Source organism: Hypanus sabinus, chromosome 4 (assembly GCF_030144855.1).
Source record: "Hypanus sabinus isolate sHypSab1 chromosome 4, sHypSab1.hap1, whole genome shotgun sequence".
Classification (NCBI taxonomy): domain Eukaryota; kingdom Metazoa; phylum Chordata; class Chondrichthyes; order Myliobatiformes; family Dasyatidae; genus Hypanus; species Hypanus sabinus.
In genome coordinates, this window is record NC_082709.1 from 62,513,456 (window position 1) to 62,537,251 (window position 23,796).

General features: G+C 40.1%; 1 protein-coding gene across 5 annotated transcripts in view; it reads left to right on the forward strand.

The window, feature by feature from the left end:
• trak2 (trafficking protein, kinesin binding 2) overlaps positions 1 to 23,796 on the forward strand; it is a 106,294-nt gene that overhangs the window by 20,601 nt on the left and 61,897 nt on the right. For 2 of the 5 annotated variants that reach the window (XM_059967257.1, XM_059967258.1), the window contains exons 2-3: positions 7,856 to 7,906; positions 9,932 to 10,270. The exons of 1 other annotated variant lie outside the window; for it this stretch is intronic. In XM_059967257.1, coding sequence (XP_059823240.1) covers positions 10,216 to 10,270 — 55 coding nt within the window. In that variant the 5' untranslated portion in view covers positions 7,856 to 7,906; positions 9,932 to 10,215. The remainder of the gene's footprint in view (positions 1 to 7,855; positions 7,907 to 9,931; positions 10,271 to 23,796) is intronic. 2 more of the 5 variants (XM_059967256.1, XM_059967255.1) reach the window with 1 other exon arrangement.

Here is a 23,796-nt window from a genome sequence, read left to right on the forward strand (position 1 = left end):
CGTGGAATTGGGCTTCGGCTTGCTGGAACCATAGGTCCGGGCGCTGTGTCCAGAAACCCGGCAGTGTCAACGAAACCGCATGAACAGAGGCGGCGTCGGTCATTTCTGGTCCAAAAATCGTTTGGACCGTCGGGGTCACCAATTGTAGCGGTGTGCTACAAACAGCGCTAAAATTACGACACGGAGTCGGTAACTGCAGTCGAAGGAAAAACTTTATTCGAAAACTTCAGCCTCACTTTTAAGCCTCTGTCAACCGGCCCCCCATGGCGAAGAGGCTCCAAAGCTCTGTGCTCGCAAACCCCCGTAGGCTATCTAATTGTGAGTCGGTTCGCATACGCTAGGAAATGAGCCGCCACAATTGCACCAATTTAACCTGCTTTATTTTTAAGCTCTCTTTCTCACTTGTGTGTAATCTCCACCAACTCTCCACTGTGACTTGAAGACACTTTTATAAATTGAGATCCTGGTGAGGGTTACACAAAAAGCTGATAACTGAATTCCTGGAGTGCTTACAGCATTCTCTATTTTTAAACATTTCATCCAGTTATTTCTTAGCTACCACTGCCAGGGTCACTAGAGCTTCATTTATAATTTTAATAGATAGTAGAATGAAAACTGCCATAGGTTGCGTGGGAAAAAGAAACAAGAGAAAATCTGCAGATGCTGGAAATCCAAGCAACACACACAAAACGCTGGAGGAATTCAGCAGGCCAGGCAGCATCTATGGAAAAGAGTACAGTCGATGTTTCAGGTGTCCTGCAGAATGGTTTCGGCTCAAAACAGTGATTGTACACTTTTTTTTCCATAGATGCTGCCTGGCATGCTGAGTTCTTCCAGCATTTTGTGTGTGTTGGTAGGTTGCCTGAACATTTTTGATCCATTGTGAAGAAAGTACATTTGCTAAATTTATGTAGAAATTTGCACTGGAACATGTGAGAATGGATTAGACTGTAGATACCAGTTTGAATTCTGCTTTTCATCATCCAGTTAACAATAACAAAATCAAAAAGCACAGACAGAGGAGATACAATTTATCACGTCTGCAAGTTCTTTGAAAGTTGGTTCCCATTATCACCTCCCTTACTTGTCAGATTCCAGAACTAGTAGTTTCTACATTCTTGATTATCTTCTTGGTTGTCTCCACTTTCTCCCCCTCTTCCCTACACCTGGCTCCATCTCTCCCTTTTTTGTCTGCCTCCATTTATCATCCACCTGCTTCTCTCTCCCAACTCCACAGCACCCTGGCTTGGTCTGCCCATCATCTATCACTTCCTCTTTGATTCACCACAGCCTCTTCTGCTCTTTATACTGGCTTTCTTCTCTCTTTACTCTTGCCCTGATGCAAGGTTTTGAATCAAAGCATCAATTTCTCCCTGCTTCTGTCCCTTCCACAATATTGCTTAGCCTGCTAGTTCCTCCAGCGGATTGCTTGTTGCTCAAGCAACTGCAACCTCTTGCATCTCCTTTTAGAGAGCTGTCCAGTTACTCTTTACAGCCATTCCTGTTCTTTCCCTGTTCCTCTGAAAATTTCTTTTCAACTATATTTTCACCTGAAGCCATCTATTCACTTCAAGCTTATAAAGACAAATTAAAAAAATGTTTTGGTTAACTGTGTATAATTCAAGATATGACAGATAAGCTGGAGAAAGTTAGGGTCTGAAATAAAGATCTTACATTTCTTATTTCATGTCTTTGAAATATCCAGAGTAAAATATTAGGAGCAAAATATTATTTGAAGAGGAAATGTGGCAACATATATGCATCTGCAAATTTGTATCTGGAATAACAAACAGATGACATTTTTATGAAACATGTTGAATGTTCATATAAATATTTGAGCAGATAAGAGACATGAACTTTTTTTTGGAAAAGTCCTCACCCCATACTGGTACAAAATCTAGCTGCTTTTCACTTTTTGTAAGTGCATTCTTCCTTTTTTGCATTGTTTAAATGCTCATGAATCACGTGATTGCCTAACTATAGGATGAGTATTTCAATTCTGTGCAACTGTTGGTAAACCTGAGTATTTTGTACTTTTATCTTTTAAGTCCTTATCAAAACTTTCAGAAGTCAAGGTATTTATGCAACTGGGATTTTAGAGTGCTCCTATAAATGCTTTTAAGTGTGGTTATAAAGATTGGAAACTGTTACTCCTAAAGCAGTGGGTTTTTATAAAAGAAATGCTTGACAGCTAGTGAGAGCATGAAGGCAAATTTATGAATATTTTGATAGAATGGTTAAGGTGTTTCCTTGTGGAGATAAACCAAGAAACTTGGTTCTTGTTTGTAAGTACAACCTAATAGTTGATCACAGATTAGCACTAGCAGAAAAATTTTCCACCCTGTCACTTGTAATAATGCCATCCCCTTCTCTCAGTTGCTCCTTTTCTGCTGCATCTGTACTCAGGATAAGGCTTTAATGGCAGTTGGCAGTCTAACTTAAAGCTGCCTTACCACCACCAACTGGACTGGAGTATGGTGTAGCGAGTTGAGGAATAAAACCACCACTAGTTCTTTATCAACTGAAAACTAAATTACCCCAAAAGCTCTATAGATTTTAAATAATGAAAGACAATATTGTGAATTAAGTTAGTTACTTCCATAACATCATTCCAGAACTAATGAGATGTCTTCCTTCTTCAAAGAAAGGTGCTTCCCTTCCTCCACCATCAACGCTCTCCTCACCCGCATCTCTTACATTTTGCACACGTCTGCTCACACCCCATCCTCCTGCTCCATCTTGTCCTCACCTACCACCCCACCAACCTACACATCCAGCACATAGTTCTCTGTAACTTCCACCATGTCCAATGTGATCCCACCACCAAGTACATCCTCCCCACCCCACAATGAGAACATATTTTGAAAAATAATTAAATAAGTAGTGCCAAAAGCGAGCAAAAAAATATTTAGATAATGTTCATGGGTTCAATGTCCATTCAGAAATCTGATGGCGGAGGGAAATAGCTGTTCCTGAAATGCTGAGTTTGTGACTTCAGGCTCCTGTATCTCCTCATTGATGGTGGCAGTGAGAAAAGGGCATCTTCTGGGTGATGGGGTCGTTAATGATTAATGCTGCCCTTTTTGCTAGGGAGGCTAGTGCCCATGATGGAGTGGCTAAGTTTACATCTTTCTGCAGCCTTTTTGGATCCTGTGCAGTGGCCCCTCCATACCGGGCAGTGATGCGACCAGTTAGAATGCTGTCCATGGTACCTCTGTAGAAATGTGTAAGTCTTTGGTGACATGCCAAGTCTCATCAAACTCCTGATGAAATATAGTCGCTGTCATGTCTTCGTTGTAATTGTATCCAAAAGTTGGGCCCAGGATAGATCTTCAGAGATGTTCACAAACAGAAACTTGAAACTGCTCACCCTTTCTACTGCTGATCCTTTGATAAGGACTGGTGCATGTTCCCTCAACTTCCCCTTCCTGAAGTCCATGGTCAATTCCTTGACCTTACTGAGTGTAAAGTTGTTGTTGCAACACCACTCAACCTGCTGACCTATCTCACTCTGGTATGCAAAATGTGTATATATCACCAAATACTACCTTGAGATTCATTTTCTTGCAGGCATTCACAGTAGAACAAAGAAGTACACCAGAACCTCTGAAAGACTCCATACAAAGACTGATAAGTAACCAAAGTGCAAAAGAAGGCAAACTCCAAATAAATAAATAATATCGAGAGTAATTGAGTCCTTGAAAATAATGCCATAGGTTGTGTTTAATGATCAATTCAGTGTTGTGAGTGAAGATGTCCACACTGATTCGGGATCGTAGTGGTTGAAGGGTAATAACTGTTCCTGAGCTAGGTGGTATGGGACCAATAGCTCTTCTATCTCCTAGATGGTAGCAGTGAGAGGAGAGCATGGCTTGGGTGGTGGGGTTCTTTGGTGCTTTCCTGTGGCACTACTCTTTGTTGATGTGCACAATGGTGGGGAGTGCTCTTCCTGTGATGAAATGGGCTGCAAGTGTCACTTTTTCTTGGCTTCTTCATCCTTGTGCCCTGGTGTTTTCGTACCAGGCTGTCATGCAACTATTCAGGATACTCTCCACTGTGCATCTGTAGAAGTTTTATAGAAGTCAAACTTTTAGATGACTTATCAAATTTGTGCAAATGTTTAAGAAAATAGAGATGCTGCTGTGCTTTCTTGGAAATGGCTTTTATGTGCCAGTCACAGAACAGATCTTTTATGATATTGCCCAGGAATTTAGAGTTACACTGTCTCTTGCGGGGATGATGGTGTTAAATGCTGTGATGTAGTGGATGAAGAGCATTTTGGTGTATGCATCTTCACTGTCCAGATGTTCCAGAGCTGAGCGAAGAACCAGTTGAAATAGCATCTGTTGTTGATCTGTTGCTTTGGTGGGCAAATTGGAGTGGATCCAAATCACTCCTCAGGCAGGAGTTAATATGCTTCATGATTATCCTCTCAAAGGACTTCATCACAATGGATGATAGTCATTCAGGTAGGTTACCATGTTATCCTTGGGTATGTTTGGAGCCTGCTTGAAGCTGTTGGTGCCTTGGATTGCTAAAGCAAGAGGATAAAGTAAACACTCCAACCAGTTAATTAGCACAGGTCTTCAGTACTTGGTCAGATACACCATCTGGGTCAGATGTTTCTGCAGTTCACCCTCCTGAAGGATATTCTTGTGCCAACCTCAAAGACTGTATTCACACGGTCATTGGGAACTGTGGGAGCTCATGAAGGTACCGCTTGTTTTGTCTGTCAAAGCGCACATAAAAGGCAATGAGCTCATCTGGAAGCAAAATCTTTGTTCAAGGTTCAAAGTAACTTTATTGTTATACTACCCTGAGGTTCATTTTCTTGTGGGCATTCATAGTAAGTACAAAGAAATACAGTAGAATCAATGAAAAGCCACACACAAATATGGACAAGCAACTAAAGTGCAAAAATCAACAAACTGTACAAATACAAAAACCCAGAAAAAATAAATACTTAAGCAATAAATATTAAATCTGATTGGTAGGCCCCTCTTCAGTGAGTTTAGACGTTGTGGAATCAGTTCAGTGTTGGGTTGAGTGAAATTTTCCTCTCTGGTTCAAGAGCCTGATGGTTCAGGAGTAATAATTGTTCTAAACCTGGGGGTGTGGACTTGAGGCTCCTGTACCACCTTCCTGATGGCAGCAGTGAGAAGAGAGCATGGCTTGCATGGTGAGGGTCCTTGATGATGGATGCTGCTTCCTGAGATGACATTCCTTTGTTTCTTGTAGATGGTGGGGACAGCTTTACCTTGATCGACTAGGCTGTCTCCATTACTTTTTGTAGGCTTTTCCCTTCAAGGGCAGCGGCGTTTCCATACCAGGCTATGATGCAACTAGTCAGTATACTCTACACCATGCACCTACAGAAGTTTGTCAAAGTTTTAGAAGACATGCTGAATCTATGCAAACTTCTAATAACGTAGGAGTACTGCCACACCTTCTTTGTAATGGCAGTTACACGTTGGACTCAGGATAGTCCTTTGAAATGATTACACAGAGGAATTTTTATAGTTGCTGACCCTCTCCACCTTTGATCCCTGGTGAGGTCTGGTTCATAGAGTTCCAGTTTACTCCTCCTATAGTTAATAATTAGCTCTTTGGTTTTGCTGACATTGAGTGACAGGTTTTTGTTGTGGCACCTTTCAGCCAGATTTCAACTCCTTGTATGCTGATTCATTACCACCTTTGATTCGAACAACAACAGTGGAATTGCCAGCAAACTTAAATAAGGTATTATTGTCATTTATGCCGTTTTTGCTTTGTATGAGGTGATGGCATTCAACCCTCACCACAGTTACTGCACATCCTTCTTTGTTGCAAGTTTGGTCCAGAATTGCCACTTCATATGTGAAGTCACTTTCCAGAGCTCATACCTAGACCTCTTGTACCTTCCTGGGTCACCCGATTTGAAAGTCATTGATCTAGCCCCTACGGAACCTCCAGGGCTCTGGCTTGTGAGCATTCTGAATGATTGTGGGTAATTCTGTAAATGTACCTGACTATATTCCAAATGTTAAAGTTAAGTAGGTGATCATAGCAACTAAAAGTGTAGTTAGTTGTTTATTGTTTTCTTTGTGTTGAAGAGTGTAAAACATTGTATCAGGAGAGTGAGATTCTCTTGGATTCTCTTGGACTCTCCCTTTCCTGGAGGTTTGCTGTGTGAATAAAGACAATTAATTTCCCAATTATAGCTTCTGTGTGTCTCAGTTTTAGTCAGTCAGAACACCTGGGAGTTCATCTGACTTTATTCAATTGAAAATGAGCAAAATTTAATGATAGTGGAATGCCTGATTGTGGGCAAGTGATCTACTGAACATGTGCATCTGAGCACAGTGTACATGAGCTGCACTTCCACGTGCTGGGCATTTTACTTGGGTTCTTTTGCAACCTAAGAATAGCTGATCAAACATGTGTAATATTTTGAAATCAATTTTCAAATGTGATATAATATAGTTAATTAACTGAGTTAGCTGTTAACTTCAACAGTTATTCCTATCTCTAAGCTGTCTAATACATGATAAGTGGGAGATAATGCATGCTTTTAATATGACCACCAGTTAGATTAGTTGCTGCCGCAGGTTCATAGCTAAATACAGAAATGTAAAACTTGCATTTGTGTAATTTTTCACTTTCTCAGGATATCTTAAAAAGCACATTGAAGCACATTCTTGTTAAAGGAAATGAGTTAAATAAAATTTTAAAGATGTTAATTCAAAAATTGAATGTTTATCAAGGGCGCAAAGAAGGCTTCCCCATTTCTCTTCTTTTACACCGTAGAAAGGACACAGAACCTTGAGTTTGGGTATTGCACTTGAGTGTTGCCCTAGATAATGTGGCCGGGGATGAGTGTGTACAAGGGTTTAACTTTGAACTGAGTGTGTTATTGTTATCTTGGTCTGTGTGGAACAGTTTCATTTGCAATATTCAGGTATAGTTGAATGATAATTGAACTTGAAGTCTCATTTTGTAAGGCTCTGTGCTGCTGTTTATTTTAATAAAATTTTCAAATATATGAGTAACAATGAATGCATTTCATGGTTATGATATTCTGTTACATGCAACTTTTTTGGTCAAATGACATGTTGAGTGTCTTTTAAGACAGTTTAAAAATAAATGCATAATGTTGTAACTGCATATTTTTCTTTGTTTTATTTAGGTCTAGCATCACATCTTGTCTTTTTCATTCTATGTTTCTGTTCAGGATCCTATATGCTGTTGTCCTGCCATCTGCAATGGTTGGGGTGCTTAAACTTTTAGCTTTCCTTTTTAAAATTGTGCCATTTGCCTTGTATTATCTTTACTTGTGCTTTTCTCTCTTTTACTTTTCTGTGTAAAATTTTCTCTTGTATGTCAGTGCATCTATTTGTCACTCACCTTGAAGTGCTTTCTCTGATGTTTGCAGTGCTGTCAAGTTTCATTTTCAAATTTCATCATTGTCTTCATTACCACAAGCCACTGGAGACTTGGAATTTTTCATTTTTTATTTTTGTTTTGTTTGAAGTGTTTAGATTTGGTTTGTGTTCAAAATTGGGTGGTTATGGAATCCTTGGTTATGGGAGAAAGTTAAGTCAACAGATACATTAGCTTCCAGTGAAATAAACATGAAATCATTAATGGTAAAAATGTGTAATATTAACTATTCAAATTTATTTATTGTAGCTTGGTACCTTTCTGCAAAAATAATACACCTCTCTGCAAATCTTGTGTGTGTGGCAGAATACTTACTATTAGTTTGAAAAGCACACCAAGTTTCATGGAGAAGGTTTCATTATCTGTGTGATTTCTGAAACATGGTGACGAATCATTGACTAAGCATCTTCTGTTCCTCTTTTGCATTTAATTACAGATATTATAAATAGCATCTATCCTGCTGGGAGAAATATCAAGAGGACAGGAGGTAGATTGCATCATGCTCTTAGACCTTCGCTGAAATAATCTAAATAAAAAATAATCATTTACTCTTGATCAATTCCCAGTGTACTATAATATTGCTGTGATGTAGGTAGTTCAGGGAACTGACAAAGAGGAACTTGCAGCTGCCATGGCCCATCTGCTTAACTAAAAAAACAAACAGACTCCTTGTTTATATAAAAATAAAAACTCATTTAACACCTTTAAAATAGAGGTAATTGACTAACTCGTCCATCAGCTACTGCTAAGTGTCTGACATTGAATTAACGCACAGAGCTCGTATTGTAAATCTACCCTCGGCTAATGGCGTCTTTTTCTGGGAAAATATTCCCATACTCACTGAAACCTGCTAGAGTTATGATTCTTATTTGCATTGCCTCATAGAAATTATTTAAATAGATACTTCTTTCTAAAAGTGATTGTTGCAAAATAGCCTCTATCTAATTTCCTATCTATTGCCATCTGATACACCAGAGGAAGCATGTTCTGGAGAGACAGGGTAAGCCTTGTTTTACATCTGACATTTTAGTTGTAAATTAATGCCAATCCCAGCACATGTGCCAGTTACATTTGTGTAAAGCTTATTGATAGTTGTCTAGTACACAAAGTGCTATCAAAGCTTAAGTTAGCTTTGCAAAGCAAATTTGGCAGGGAGTCATCCTCAGTGTACATTTTGAGAAGCTTTTGGATTTGCATGTGCATGAGCAGATGTTGGGGCTTTCAGTAAGAGCCAATATCATTGGCAGAAATGTCGTAACCAAACTTCTCAGTACAAAATATCCACAGATATGTCATAATGTGCAATGTTTATCAAGCATCTTTCAAACTCATTCTCTAGTTTTTTTTTAGCTATTTCTATCTTTGTTCCTGTGTAATTATTGCATAAAGGCTACCACCAGTGACTTCCTTCTCTTGCTTTTCCTTTTCTCCCTCAAATTGATTCTGCATCTTAACCTGCTGAGACAAGATAATTTCTCACTTTTGCAGTGATCTGTTGGTTTGACAGGACTACTTCACCTCATTTTTCTTCCCTCCCAAGGCGTTAAGTGTCCTAGATTAATTAGTTCTCAGAATAAAATAGAGAATGTTCAAAACAAATGGCAGGCCCAATCAGTATTCATGGAAAGGTAAAAAGTGTTGTCTGAGGAGGGGTCTTAAACCTGCTATGTTAACTGTTTTTCTTTCCATTAATACTGCCAGAACTTCTGACTGTTTCCACCACTTTGTTTTTACGATTTCCAGCATCTGCAGCTTAATTTTTTTTCTGGATCTTAACCATGGTCATCTTGCAATGATAGCCTTGTGCAGGTGATCAAATCACTCCCATTTGTGTGTTCGATTTGTTTATCTCTTTGTGCATGCTGCATATATTCAGGTAGAGAAATGTAAATTTTGTCTTTGCCAATTTGCATACAGTTTAGATAATTCTTTGGAGGCTATCATCCTTTTTTAGTTTGGATCCTACTTATCATACTTTCTCAGTGGCACCACTTTCTTAATCCCAACTTTATTATGGTGCCATTGGCTAGATTTTTTTCCTTCCCCTTAAGTGCCTCTCCAGTCAAATAAGACAATGCTCCCACTTTATGATACACATTACAAACTTTAATGAGCTGCTGTCATGGTGCTACTGTTCGGTTGCTTGTCTTCACTGTATCTTGTTACCTTTTATTCCTTGAGTTGAGGTCTGCATGCACTGTAATGTAGAGGCAAAAACTTCTTAGTTGGCCTCTTCCATCTTACAGACTTTGTAAGATGATTGATTCCTAAGTGTAATTTTGTGGTGGAATTGTAGCTCCACCACAAAAGCAACAATTATTTTTGACGTTAGTGCAATGTAATTCTGATGTCACGCATACTGGCTCGAGGACATATTGTAAGATGTCGTGGCCTCATTATATTGTCCACCTGTAAGTCTAAATTCATGAGCTTCATTGCTAACAATGTTGATGTCATGCTAAATCAGTCATGAGTCATGCTAAATGCAATTTGTTTTTTGTTTTTGCTGCAGGTTGCATTTGAAAACAGCACATCATGAGTATTCTCTCTCTTGATTTTGTTTTTTGCAAGTCATCAGCCCAGCTTTTAACAGTTTCCTTAATTTCATCTTAACTGAATGAGATGTGAACGCCAATAGACTTCAAATGAAAATCCACTCTGCAATACTAAATATTGTATGGGATAATATGTGTAATCCTCCTCAAGCATTGAATCATTTCGTCAATATATTCAATCTGTTTGGATGGTGGGGGAATCTTCCAAGAGGGAATTTTTCAAGATGCCTTTGGACAAGTAATGCCAGAAAATAAATCCATGAATGTGAATCAAAAAGAGACGGGGACCATCACTGGTAAGTAGAAACTAAACTCTATCTTTAACCATATAACAATCCATATAACAATCACAGCACGGAAACAGGCCATCTCGGCCCTCCTAGTCTGTGCCGAACTCTTAATCTCACCTAGTCCCACCTACCCGCACTCAGCCCATAACTCTCCACTCCTTTCCTGTCCATATACCTATCCAATTTTACCTTAAATGACACAACTGAACTAGCCTCTACTACTTCTACAGGAAGCTCATTCCACACAGCTATCACTCTCTGAGTAAAGAAATACCCCCTCGTGTTTCCCTTAAACTTCTGCCCCCTAACTCTCAAATCATGTTCTCTCGTTTGAATCTCCCCTACTCTCAATGGAAATAGCCTATTCACGTCAACTCTATCTATCCCTCTCAAAATTTTAAATACCTCGATCAAATCCCCCCTCAACCTTCTACGCTCCAATGAATAGAGACCTAACTTGTTCAACCTTTCTCTGTAACTTAAGTGCTGAAACCCAGGTAACATCCTAGTAAATCGTCTCTGCACTCTGTCTAATTTATTGATATCTTTCCTATAATTCGGTGACCAGAACTGCACACAATATTCCAAATTTGGCCTTACCAATACCTTGTACAGTTTTAACATTACATCCCAACTTCTGTACTCAACGCTTTGATTTATAAAGGCCAGCGTTCCAAAAGCCTTCTTCACCACCCTATCTACATGAGACTCCACCTTCAGGGAACTATGCACTGTTATTCCTAGATCTCTCTGTTCCTCTGCATTCCTCAATGCCCTATCATTTACCCTGTATGTTCTATTTGGATTATTCCTGCCAAAATGTAGAACCTCACACTTCTCAGCATTAAACTCCATCTGCCAAAGTTCAGCCCATTTTTCTAACCGGCATAAATCTCCCTGCAAGCTTTGAAAGCCCACCTCATTATCCACAACACCTCCTACCTTAGTATCATCGGCATACTTACTAATCCGATTTACCACCCCATCATCCAGATCATTTATGTATATTACAAACAACATTGGGCCCAAAACAGATCCCTGAAGCACCCCACTAGTCACCAGCCTCCATCCCGATAAACAATTATCCACCACTGCTCTCTGGCATCTCCCATCTGGCCACTGTTGAATCCATTTTATTACTCCAGCATTAATACCTAACGACTGAACCTTCTTAACTAACCTTCCATGTGGAACTTTGTCAAAGGCTTTGCTGAAGTCCATATAGACTACATCCACTGCCTTACCCTCGTCAACATTCCTCGTAACTTCTTCAAAAAATTCAATAAGGTTTGTCAAACATGACCTTCCACGCACAAATCCATGCTGGCTACTCCTAATCAGATCCTGTCTATCCAGATAATTATTAATACTATCTCTAAGAATACTTTCCATTAATTTACCCACCACTGATGTCAAACTGACAGGTCTATAATTGCTAGGCCTACTTCTAGAACCCTTTTTAAACAATGGAACCACATGAGCAATACGCCAACCCTCCGTCACAATCCCCGTTTCTAATGACATCTGAAAGATCTCCGTCAGAGCTCCTGCTATTTCTACACAAACTTCCCTCACGGTCCTGGGGAATATCTTGTCAGGACCCGGAGATTTATCCACTTTTAAATTTCTTAAAAGCGCCAGTACTTCCACCTCTTTAATTGTCATAGGTTCCATAACTTCCTTACTTGTTTCCCACACTTTACACAATTTAATATCCTTCTCCTTAGTGAATACCGAAGAGAAGAAATCGTTCAAAATCTCTCCCATCTCCCTCGACTCCACACATAGCTGACCACTCTGATTCTCCAAGGGGCCAATTTTATCCCTCACTATCCTCTTGCTTTTAATATAACTGTAGAAACCTTTCAGATTTACTTTCACCTTATTTGCCAAACCAACCTCGTATCTTCTTTTAGCTTTTCTAATCTCTTTCTTAAGATTCCTTTTACATTCTTTATATTCCTCGAGCAATTCCTTTACTCCATGCTGCCTATATCTATTGTAGTCATCCCTTTTTTTCTGAACCAAATTTCTAATATCCCTTGAAAACCATGGTGCTTTCAAACCTTTAACCTTTCCTTTCAACCTAACAGGAACATAATGATTCTGTACCCTCATAATTTCACCCTTAAATGATCTCCATTTCTCTATTACATAAAACGTAAAACAACTTGACCCAATCCACTCTCTCTAAATCCCTTCGCATCTCCTCAAAGTTAGCCTTTCTCCAATCAAAAATCTCAACTCGAGGTCCTGTCCTGGAGAGAGCAAACAACCTAGCAAGGAGTGCGACAGGGCGTGGCACCCTGGGCAGGCCGCTCCCCTTGTAGGTAGGTAGGATCTATCAACAGACGAAAGTTTGGCTCGGGTTTACTTTCAGTAGATTGCAGTGAAGTAGCTGGTCTGCTACTTATGAAACCCTGAGCCCGAATTAGGTCGTCTGCGAATACTTTAGCACTAGGTTCCCCACGAACATTCGGTGTGCTAAACAGGTTTAGAGGTGGCGCCCATCTGCTTGCGCTCCAGGCCAGTAGCAACAGCACTTCTCACCGGCTGCGCAAGGATCTTTAGAGGGACAAATTTTCATTTGCTTAATTTTTTTGTTTCTCTTTTAAATGTAATATGAAACTTAAGAGTAATTGTAAATGACTGAACTCGGAACGACGTTTACTTTCTTCTCCAGCTGATGGTTCTCTTGTTTTCTTCTTTTGCCTACACTAGTGGTTGCCAACCTGTCGATCGCGATCGACTGGTTGATCTTTGAGACTTTCCCAGTAGATCCCGAAAAAGAAGAGAAAGAAATACTGTTGAGAGATTGTTTCCGGGTTGCGTGGTTTTAGTTCCGTTCTTTCTGCCCAGTGTGCATGCGTGTAGCTCCCCCGCACTACACGGTGTAATTCAGTGGTCCCCAACCACCGGGCTGCGAGGAAACAATATGAGTCCGCTGCACTTTTCCTCATTCCCTCTCATGCCCACTGTTGAACTTGAACCCACGCAAGGTCATCAGTCGCCTAAACACAGTGACACCCTCGCGCCAGTCATCACTGGTTGGCCTTGCGCGGTCGGTGAGAAGTGCTGTTGCTACTGGCCTGGAGCACAAACAGATGGGCGCCACCTCTAAACCTGTTTAGCACACCGAATGTTCGTGGGAAACCTAGTGCTAAAGTATTCGCAGATTACCTAATTTGGGCTCAGGATTTCATAAGTAGCAGACCAGCTACCTCACTACAATCTACTGAAAGTAAACCCCTGAGCCAAACTTTCGTCGGTCGATAGATCCTACCTGCCTACACGGGGAGCGGCCTGCCCAGGACACCGCGCCCTGTTGCACTCCTTGCTCGGTTGGTCGCTCTCTCCAGACTGCGACTGCCTCAGCCCTGGCACGGGGACCTCCGGCCCTGACCTTGTCCTCTCACCCCACCCACGACCACCCGCACCTGGCTAAGGCGGCTGGCGGCGGGCGGGCGGGAGGCTGCAGTTCGGGCCAGGAGGCAATGAAGCCCTCAAAACTGCTTCGACACCTTGAGTCCAAGCACCCTGTACTTCAAGACAAACCCACTGAGTTTTGAGAGTGGAAAAAACATGAGCAAGCGGGACAGAAGCTAAGTGCCGAGAGCTACGAAAACTAAATTGCGGAATAGGCTGGACATAAGGAACCTGCTTCAAGTATCGCTGTGTTCCGCTCATGTTTAACCTCCCCCGGTCGGCTGGTCCTCAAGAATATTGTCAGTATTAAACCGGTCCGCGGTGCAAAAAAGGGTGGGTACCCCTGGTGTTTATACATTATTTCTACTTCCGGGTTGTGGGGTTTTACTTCCGGTCTTTTCTGCCCTGGTGCACATGCATGTGACTAATCGATCTGGGGTCGACCTTGCCTTTTACTGAGGCCGAGGTAGGGGATCTTGGGCTTAAAAAGGTTGGTGACCACTCGCCTACACTTTTAGGCATAAAATTAAGGCATGGGGTATTTTTCAGGCAAAGCCTTCATTGTACAAAATACTTTTAATTTTAAATACAGCTCAGTGACATTGTATATTAGCAGATCACGTTGAGACAAAGATTAGAATGGGAGCAGTAGTCTCCAGTGCTCCATTTAGTCTTTGGAAGTGGGGAGAGGCAGCAAAATAAGGATTTGGAAAAGAAAGCACTTCTTGAAACTAGAATTAAGTGAGGTAGTTTTAAGGTTGGAAGTGTTTTTAAAAAATGATTCAAATGATAAATCAATACAGGGACATGGAAAAGATTACAGATGTAGGAACCATAAATGGTTTGGTATAAGAAGCAAAGTTTTTGAAATGAGTAATGTTGAGTTCCAATGGTATCTAGCAAGGATAAGTATGATGAAATGGAGGATTTGGTGTTGGATAATTTGTGTACAGCAGAATTATGAAGGACAGAACTTAGGAGTGGAACAACTGCTTCGCCATAATAATCATACCTGGAGTTGACTTTTCAGGGATAGTGGTTTCTGCATCAGTAAGTCATTAGTGGATGAATAAGGACAATGTTGCCAAAGTAGATATAGGAGGTCCCCATTTTTAAAAGCAGGTTAAATTGGGAGCCAGTTTGCTGAAAGTTTACTAGCACGTCAGCCCACTGAAGAATCAAACAGGGTAACTTTGTCTTGTCAGTGTCGAATGGAATTGAAAAACACTACTGCTCATCCAGCCCATGACATAAGGGTAAGAGATCAGAATTCTCTTTATAGATTTGAGAAGTAGAAGAAAAGGAAGGAAAAGGTCAAAATTAGAGCCAGTATATTTTCTATATATATTTTCTATTGGTGTCAATTATTAGAATCATGGGCCTGACTTTGAATCTTGAGAAAATCAATGTCAAGTGTCTCCTCTGCCTGACTTCCTTCTCCTAATGAGTGACATATTTTGGGGTGCTTCATGCTAATGACGTTTGGGTGGGCAGAAGAAAAGATATTGCAAAAGATACCTTGTTGGTATAATTCATCCGACATTTTAAAATTAAGAGATATGTCAGTGGAAGCAGCTTTTGATGGAGTACTTGTGTTATCATAGAAAATGATCTTGTGGGTTGAAACCGACGTGCTTTCACTACTGTCTTGGAGCAGTCTTTTAAAGTGGGGTGGCCATTATGCACTACCTGCCACTGGTTTTCAGCTTGCTCCAAGACAGCTAGGGACCAGGTTGAATTGCAGGAAATATAACACATGTTCGTGTATCTATGTACACAGTCCAATTGCATACTGTTGCCTTCAGATGGTTCTTATCATTTTTCCCCAACTGCCTTTTGCAACAAAGATGTCAGAGGTGGCCTTAATACATAAAGAAGATCATACACCATAACAGCAGAAACTTTCAGTCTTTCTGTTGTATTACATCCAACTTGAGTAGCAATTTGAACAAAATGCCACAATCTCAAGAGTGGTTTTGAAGTGATAAATTTATTTTAAATTTAAATTAAATTTATTTTATGTTCTGTATATTATAGATGTAATGAGTAGGATGTGCCTCTTAAGTGCATGTAATTACCAGTGGAAGGTGTAATTCTTGCAATAATCACAGAAGCAAGCTTTTCATGGTAGGAAATAATTTGGAGATATTCAGCAGGTCAGGCAGCATCTTTGCAGAGAAAAATGGTTAATTTTTCAATCAGTAACTTCTCATTAGAGAGTCAAATGAAAAGCTGATCAGATTTTTGAAGTTTATCCAACATTTGCAGTTTTTTTTTGCTTTTTATTTAACATGGGTTAATAATGCAAATGCTGTAATGCTTAAAATTTTCAAGTTAAGTCTTTGCAGGTTGGCATTAGATGCAACAGAACTCTGAAGACATGAGATTATTTTTTTGTAGCAGATCAGGCATCAGCTATGTAGTGGAAGGTTTTTAAATCCAAAAGTAAATACATGTGTAGCTTAACATGTGGAATTAGAGATTTATTGTGTTGCATGTGCTAAGCACTTAATAGAGATGTATATCTACATTGTACACCATTTCCAAACATTGGTTATGCTTTTGTACTCAATGTTATATAACTTTTGACTTTTGACCTATTGTAACTTCAACTCCTATGTCGTTAATCACTTTAATTCTGGAAGCAACTTGCTCACTTGGTGCAGCATAGTAGTGTAATGGTTAGCACAACTCTATTACAATGCCAGTGACCTGGGTTCAATTCCCACCACTGCCTCCAAGAAGTTTGTGCGACCATAAGGGTTTCCTCTGGGTGTTCCGGTTTCTTCTTGCATTCTAAAGGCATAGGGATGGACCAGGTTAATTGGTTACATGGGTGTTACATGGGTGTAACTGGGTGGCGCAGGCTAGTAGAGCCGGAAAAGCCTGTTACGTGCTTTAGAAATAAATACTTAAAAATATTCTATCCAGGTTAATCAGATCTGCCCATAGTTTAGTTGCAATGTTGCTTAGATCTCTCCTCCACCCCCATTTTTATAATACAAAAGAATTGCACTGCAATAGTTGATCCAGCGTCCTCTTTTTATTTATTGTCCTGTACCCAGTTCTTTCCTGACAAGGCCATCACCATAACCAAGTTAGTACTGTCATCATTTTTCTTTGAAGATTTGCTGTGATGCAGAAGAGCTCTGAACTTAGCACCTGAAGAGTTTAGTCCAGCTTTACAGACATTCTGAAGTAATTCTGAAAAATCTCTATGGAGTAAACACCATGGAAATTGCATAGTACGGGTGGCTATGTGGTTGGAGAGAGAGAGTACAGCAGGAAGAACTTTGGGTTCTTGGTGCTGGTTCAACTGCATAGAACTGGATACTTGAAAGTTTACTGGAGCTATGCTGCCAGCAGTGTGGATGTTGGTACAGGTGTGGGGGTATTGAAAATATTCTCTATTACAGTATTGGTAGTATTCAAAGGACCATTGAGTATTGTAAAAACCAGAGAGTGGTAATAACTGGGGACTTCAACTGACCTAAAATAGACTTGGAGAATCCAAGGGGTACTGAGGGAGAGGAAGTTTTGAAGTGTGGCCAGGAGAATTTGATTCACCATTATGAGGAGGCAAGGAAGAGGAGGCATTGCTGGATTTGATTTTGTGGAATAAGCTGGGGCCAAGTGAAGAGGTTTAGTTGGTGAGATTTTGGCAACAACGCTAGTGTTTCCGTGAGGCTAAAGTTTTAGAAAAAGTAATTGGAGTTTTCTAATGTAAAATAAATGGGAACATGGTTATTTTCAGTAGAATGGAAGAACATCTGACACGAGTGAATTGTAATTGAAGATTGGCAATCAAAATTGTCAGTGATTAATGGGTGACCTTTAAGGAATTGGTCCAAGTTCTTTCTCATAGATCCTGAATTTCTGAAGAGGTTGAGAACACACCCAAGAGCTAGGCTGACTCGGTGCGAAAAGGATATAAGAGAACCAGAGAGAGGAGAAAAGAATGTTTTAAAAAAAAGTATTCTAAAGTTAATCTAAAAATATCTGAACTCTGTTTATTGTAAGAGTGGTGATATGGCTAATTTGGGACCAAAAGAAAGCTACAGGCCTTAATATTTTACATTGGTCTTTATGAAGGAAAATGATGCTGCAGAGTGTCAATGAAAGAAGTGTTTATGAAACTGAGTGAAAAATGACAAAGGGGATCATACTTAAAGTGTAAGTACTTAATGTAGTGAGCTACCTGGTCCAAGTGGGATGGGTCATAATTTGCTGAGGGAAGCTGTGGTTTAATTGTAGAGAGGTTGCCCATAATTTTGCCAGTGTCTGTGAATATGGGAATAGTTTATGTTACTGAAGGATTGCATATATTACAGACTTGCCCAGATCAGGGCAAGCAATCACTTGGATTGATTAAAGAACTTCATCATGAATTTGTAAAAGGCAAGTTACAGTCAGTTGACTTGATAGTTTTTTTTTAGTGAGATAACATGGTCAGTGAGGGAAGTGCTATTACTGTGATGTAGATGAATTCTCAGGAACTGTCTTACACAAGTGTTGTACATTAGGCTAGTCATGAAATTGAAATCTGTAGCAGAACAGAAGAGAATAAATACTAAAGGTAAGACAAGTAGTTGTTTTTGTCTGGACCAGGGATAATCTCAGTGGTGTTCCCCAGTAATTTCCTTAACACTTCATGACATGAGCTTTATAAAACTTATAAGCACCATCAACAGTGAGGAGATTTCAGAGTGAAATTGGACTGATCTAATGGGCAAATACTGTATACAGTAGTTAAAACAAAGCAGAAATGTGTTCTAGAAGGGCCATAGGAACAATCTTGAGATGCACAGTACACTCAGTGGTTACATTATTAGATACCTCTTGTACCTAGTAAAGTGGCCACTCAGTGTAAATTCTTAGTCCTGTGCTGCTGTAGTCCATCCACTTTAAGGATTGACGTGTTGTGCATTTAGGGATGCTCTTTTGCACACCACTGTTGTGCATGGCTATTTGAGTTACTGCCACCCTCCTGTCAGCTTGAACCAGTCTGGCTATTCTCTGACCTTGTGGAAGTTGAATCTGGATAAAGTCACTCAGACCATATAAGTACAAACTCTTACATGGGTTAAGGGTAAAGGGGGAAAAGTTTAAAGGGAACATGGTGGGGGGGGCTTCTTCACACAGAGAGTGGTGGGAGTGTGGAATGGGCTGCCAGATGAGTGGTAAATGCGGGCTCACTTTTAACATTTAAGAAAAACTTGGACAGGTACATAGATGAGAGGTGTATGGAGGGATATGGTTCAGGTGCAGGTCAGTGGGAATAGGCAGAAAAATGGTTTGGCACAGCCAAGAAGGGCTGAAGGGCCTGTTTCTGTGCTGTAATGTTCTATGGTTCTTTATTCAAAGCACTCGGGGCTTATTCAGTTAGTTGCTCAAACAGGAGCAGTCTGTCTGTGACTGTTCCTGCCCGATCCACCAAACTAACTAACAATTCCCTTACAACACAAATATATTTGTTCAGATACCTCCCACACAAGACAGGCTGGAGTCAAAGTCATCCACTACCTGACAGGCCCGAAAGCCAAGTTACAAAATAGGCATAATGGACAGAACATACAGAAACAGGCTGGAGTGGTCCTATCTCTACGCTTGGAGTGTACAAGGAGATAAGCTTCCTGAAACCCTAGCTAGCTTCCTTCAAGAAGAAATATGGCTCAGCATGGCTTAGCACATCTGTTGATCATCAGCGGTTTCTTACAGAAAAACAGGCTGCTATTTCTTAACGAAGTGTTAACCCTTTATCAACCTCTCCCATTAAAAGGGGGTTTCCACCCACAGAAGTGCCACTTGCTGGATGTTTTTTGTTTTTTTGCACCATTTTCTGTAAACTCTAGAGACTGTTGTGTGTGAAATCCCAGGAGATCAGCAGTTTCTGAGACAGTCAAACCACCCCATCTGGCACCAGCAATCATTCAAAGGTTCAAGTACATTTATTATTAAAGAATGTATAAACTATACAGCTTTGAGATTTGCTTGCTCACAGGCAGCCACAAAGCAAGAAACCCGAAGTAACCCTATTAAAGAAAAAAAATAAAAATCAAAGAGCAACTCTCAATGCGCAAAAGAAAGGAAAAAAATGCAAAGCAATCAAACAATTGAAGCAAGCAACAGCATTCTGAATCAAAATTGAATCCTCAGATCTGAACCCCAGAGAAGCCTGAGTAGGCGCAAAGACTTGCCTATCAGCTCATCATATTAGTAGACACATAGCACAGCAGCCAGAGTGGTCTTCATAGCCACAGCGCCATAGAGATGACCATTGTGGAGAACAAGTGAAATCAGCTCTCGGCCCAGATCCCAACACCCTGTCTTTTCAGTCTATCTGGGCCAGCATATAAATTGTCCAAATGGTGCACAGCAACGATATCCTGGAGAGAGGAGTTAAACATTACAGAGAGGGAGTGAAATTGGCCCTCACCTCCAATCTGGGCTGGCGTTTAAATCGTCTAAACAGAGAATTGTACCTTGCAATAGGACCCAGCTCCGGGCTACCCAACAATTCAATCATTCCATAGTTAAAATCACCTTGATCACATTTCTTCCCCATTCTGATGTTTGGTTTGAACAACAGCTGAACCTCTTAACCATGTTTATGTGCTTTTATGCATTGAGTTGCTGCTACATCAGAATCAGAATCAGGTTTATTATTACAGGCATGTGATGTAAAATTTGTTAACTTAGCAGCAGTTCAATGCAATACATAATCTAGCAGGGAGAAAAAAAATAAAAATAATAAACAAGTAAATCAATTATGTATATTGAATAGATTTTTTAAAAATATGCAAAAACAGAAATATTGTATATTTTTTTTAAAATGTGAGGTAGTGTCCAAAGATTCAATGTCCATTTAGGAATCGGATGGCAGAGGGGAAGAAGCTGTTCCTGAATCACTGACTGTGCCTTCAGGCTTCTGTATCTCCTACCTGATGGTAACAGTGAGAAAAGGGCATGCCCTGGGTGCTGGAGTTCCTTAATAATGGACATTGCCTTTCTGGGACACTGTTCCCTAAAGATGTCTTGGGTACTTTGTAGGGTAGTAGCAAGATGGAGCTGACTAGATTTACAACCTTCTGCAGCTTCTTTCGGTTCTGTGCAGTAAGTAGCCCCTCCATATTAGACAGTGATGCAGCCTGTCAGAATGCTCTCCACGGTACAACTATAGAAGTTTTTGATTGTATTTGTTGACGTGCCAAATCTCTTCAAGCTCCTAATGAAGTATAGCTGCTGTCTTGCCTTCTTTATAACTAGATTGATATGTTGGGACCAGGTTAGATCCTCAGGGATCTTGACACCCAGGAACTTGAAGCTGCTCACTCTCTCCACTTCTGATCCCTCCATGAGGATTGGTATGTGTTCCTTCGTCTTACCCTTCCTGAAGTCCACAATCAGCTCTTTCATCTTACTGACATTGAGTGCCAGATTGTTGCTACGGCACCACTCCACTAGTTGGTATATCTCCTGTACGCCCTCTCATCACCACCTGAGATTTTACCAACAATGGTTCTATCATCAGCAAATTTGTAGATGGTATTTGAGCTATGCCTAGCCACACAGTCACCTGTGTGTAGAGAGAAGAGCAGTGGGCTAAGCATACACCCCTGAGGTGCGCCAGTGTTGGTCTTCAGTGAGGACGATATTTTATCACCAATCCGCAGAGATTGTGGTCTACCGGTTAGGAAATTGAGGATCCAATTGCCGAGGGAGGTACAGAGGCCCAGGTTCTGCAATTTCTCAGTGAGGATTATGGGAATGATTGTACTAAATGCTGAGCTATAGTTGATGAACAGCATCCTGACATAGGGGTTTGTGTTGTCCAAGTATTCAAAAGCTGTATGGAGAGCCATTGAGATTGCATCTGCCATTGACCTATTGTGGTAATAGGTAATGATTGGCTGGTTAGATATTTGCATTAGTAAGCAGGTGTATAGGCATACCTAATATAGTTCCTACTGTGTGTGAGTGTATGTATATAAATGGTTGAAATTAATAGGGCAGGTTGAAAAAATAGTTTAAAAGAAATTTAAGATAATATGCTTTTAAAATGACACCAGGCAAGAATGTTATGATGAGCTAATGGAAAACACTGGTTTGGTACAATAAGTGTTTTGTTTAAGGTTCTGGACACCAGATTACAAGGAAGAACCAAAGAAGGGGTACAGAGGAGATTTATTAGATTGATATCAGGAATGAGTGATTTTAGTTATCGAATGAACTATGGAAGCCAAAGCTATTCTCTCCTTGGAACAGAGGTGTTTGAAGTGAAATTTGATAGTTATCAAAAATCACAGCATTAAGTGCAATGTTCCAATTAGCAGAAAGGTCAAATGCCAGAGGACACAGAGTCAAGGTGATTGACAAAAGAGCAGCATGTGGTTGGAATCTGGAGTACAGCACCTGAGGGATATTGTGGCTGCATTTGATATTGGCACTGAGTATTTAATTGAAAGAAATTTGCTAGGCTAAGAGGAGAGGTAATGGAAGTTGGAATAATTCGATTGCACTCTCATAAGCTGGCTCAGTCTCCCTTGAGAGATCATTTTTCTTCTCCCATGGACCAATACCATCAAACAAGGAGTCAGTGGATCCCCAGGTTGGGAACCCCTTCTGTAGACTGAATGGCCTCTTCAGTGTTTTAGCCATGTAGTACTGAACTGAAAGTTAATTTGGGGGTAATTGGAGAAAAGCCAACAGGTGGTTGAAAATTTAAAAATTCTTTCAAAAAATTAACAGACTCATGAAGGGCTGAATAACAACCCTCAGGACTGACTATATGATTACACAATTCTGATTAGGTTTACAGGCTGACTGTCAAAACTAGAAGTAAGCTAGAAGTAAGTAACTAGAAGTAAGCCTAGTTTGGGGAAAATATAGCACATAATTGTCAAGTTAATTTTGGTTTGTATGAGTTTAATTCCTTCCAGTCATTCCTAAAATGGTGCTTGATTAGTTTACTGTGTTTCCCTGCCCACACATTTTTCTCCCCCAATATTTTCCTCCCGGTGAGTTTAACCTGTGTTCATCATGTAACATGTAACTTGCAATGATGTTTTGATCTTTAACCAGATTCTCAGTGAGAAGAAACTGGTAACATCAACAATCTGCAGCAACTTTATCAGTGTATTAAATTAGCGTAAGTCAGGAGTATAATCATCCTTGATTATTGGAGGAAGAATTTTTCTAGACACTGAAAAATAGAACAGTAATCCAGGGATTTGTGCTGTTGATCCAGACCTGGGAATTTAAATTTGATTAATCTGCAAGCATTTACAACAGGAACATGTCCAATTTTATACACTTGGCATTCAATGGAATCATCATTGCTGATCAACATTATCTTTACAAGCAAAAATTAATCCTGTCTTTCATATTTTTCTCTTGATAAACACCCAACTATTTGCCACTTTCTTTGCTGGTTTAAGTTCCAGGACCTGTAGTACATACTGTGGTAGTACCCTTACCAAATAATGATCAACATGACAAGCTTTAGGGCATACAATGATGGGGAATAAATGTACACTTTGCATAATAAACATAGATAGTAGTAACGTATAAAATAAAATCACTTTTTTTGTTGCGGAATAATTATTTGTGTTGGAGATGACGACCTTTGTTCTATTAACCCTTTAGAACACAAAACATTACAGCACAGCAACATTACCCTTCAACCTTATAATCTACCTTACAATAAGGTGCCAGCCTTATAATCTACTTTGTATCAATATAACCCTTCCCTCCAGGATAGCCCTCCATTTGTCTATCATTCATGTGCCAATCTAAGAGTTTATTAACTGTCCGTGATATAACTGCTTCTACCGCTATCCCTGACAGCGTATTCCACATATACACTTCTGTTAAAAAAACCCGTGACATCCTCTCTGTACTTTCCTACAATCATTTTAAAAATGTACCCCTTTTGTATGGGATATTTTTGTAACACTTATAATTTGGTGTCAAAATTGATTTACAAAACATTTACTGGTCCTCTCTCTTAGTGGGGAGGGGAGGGATCAAGGTAATGTATAACCTTGGAGCAGAACTGGCCCACTTTGACACAAACAAAATGTCTTTGTGCCTGAAATTGTTAACCT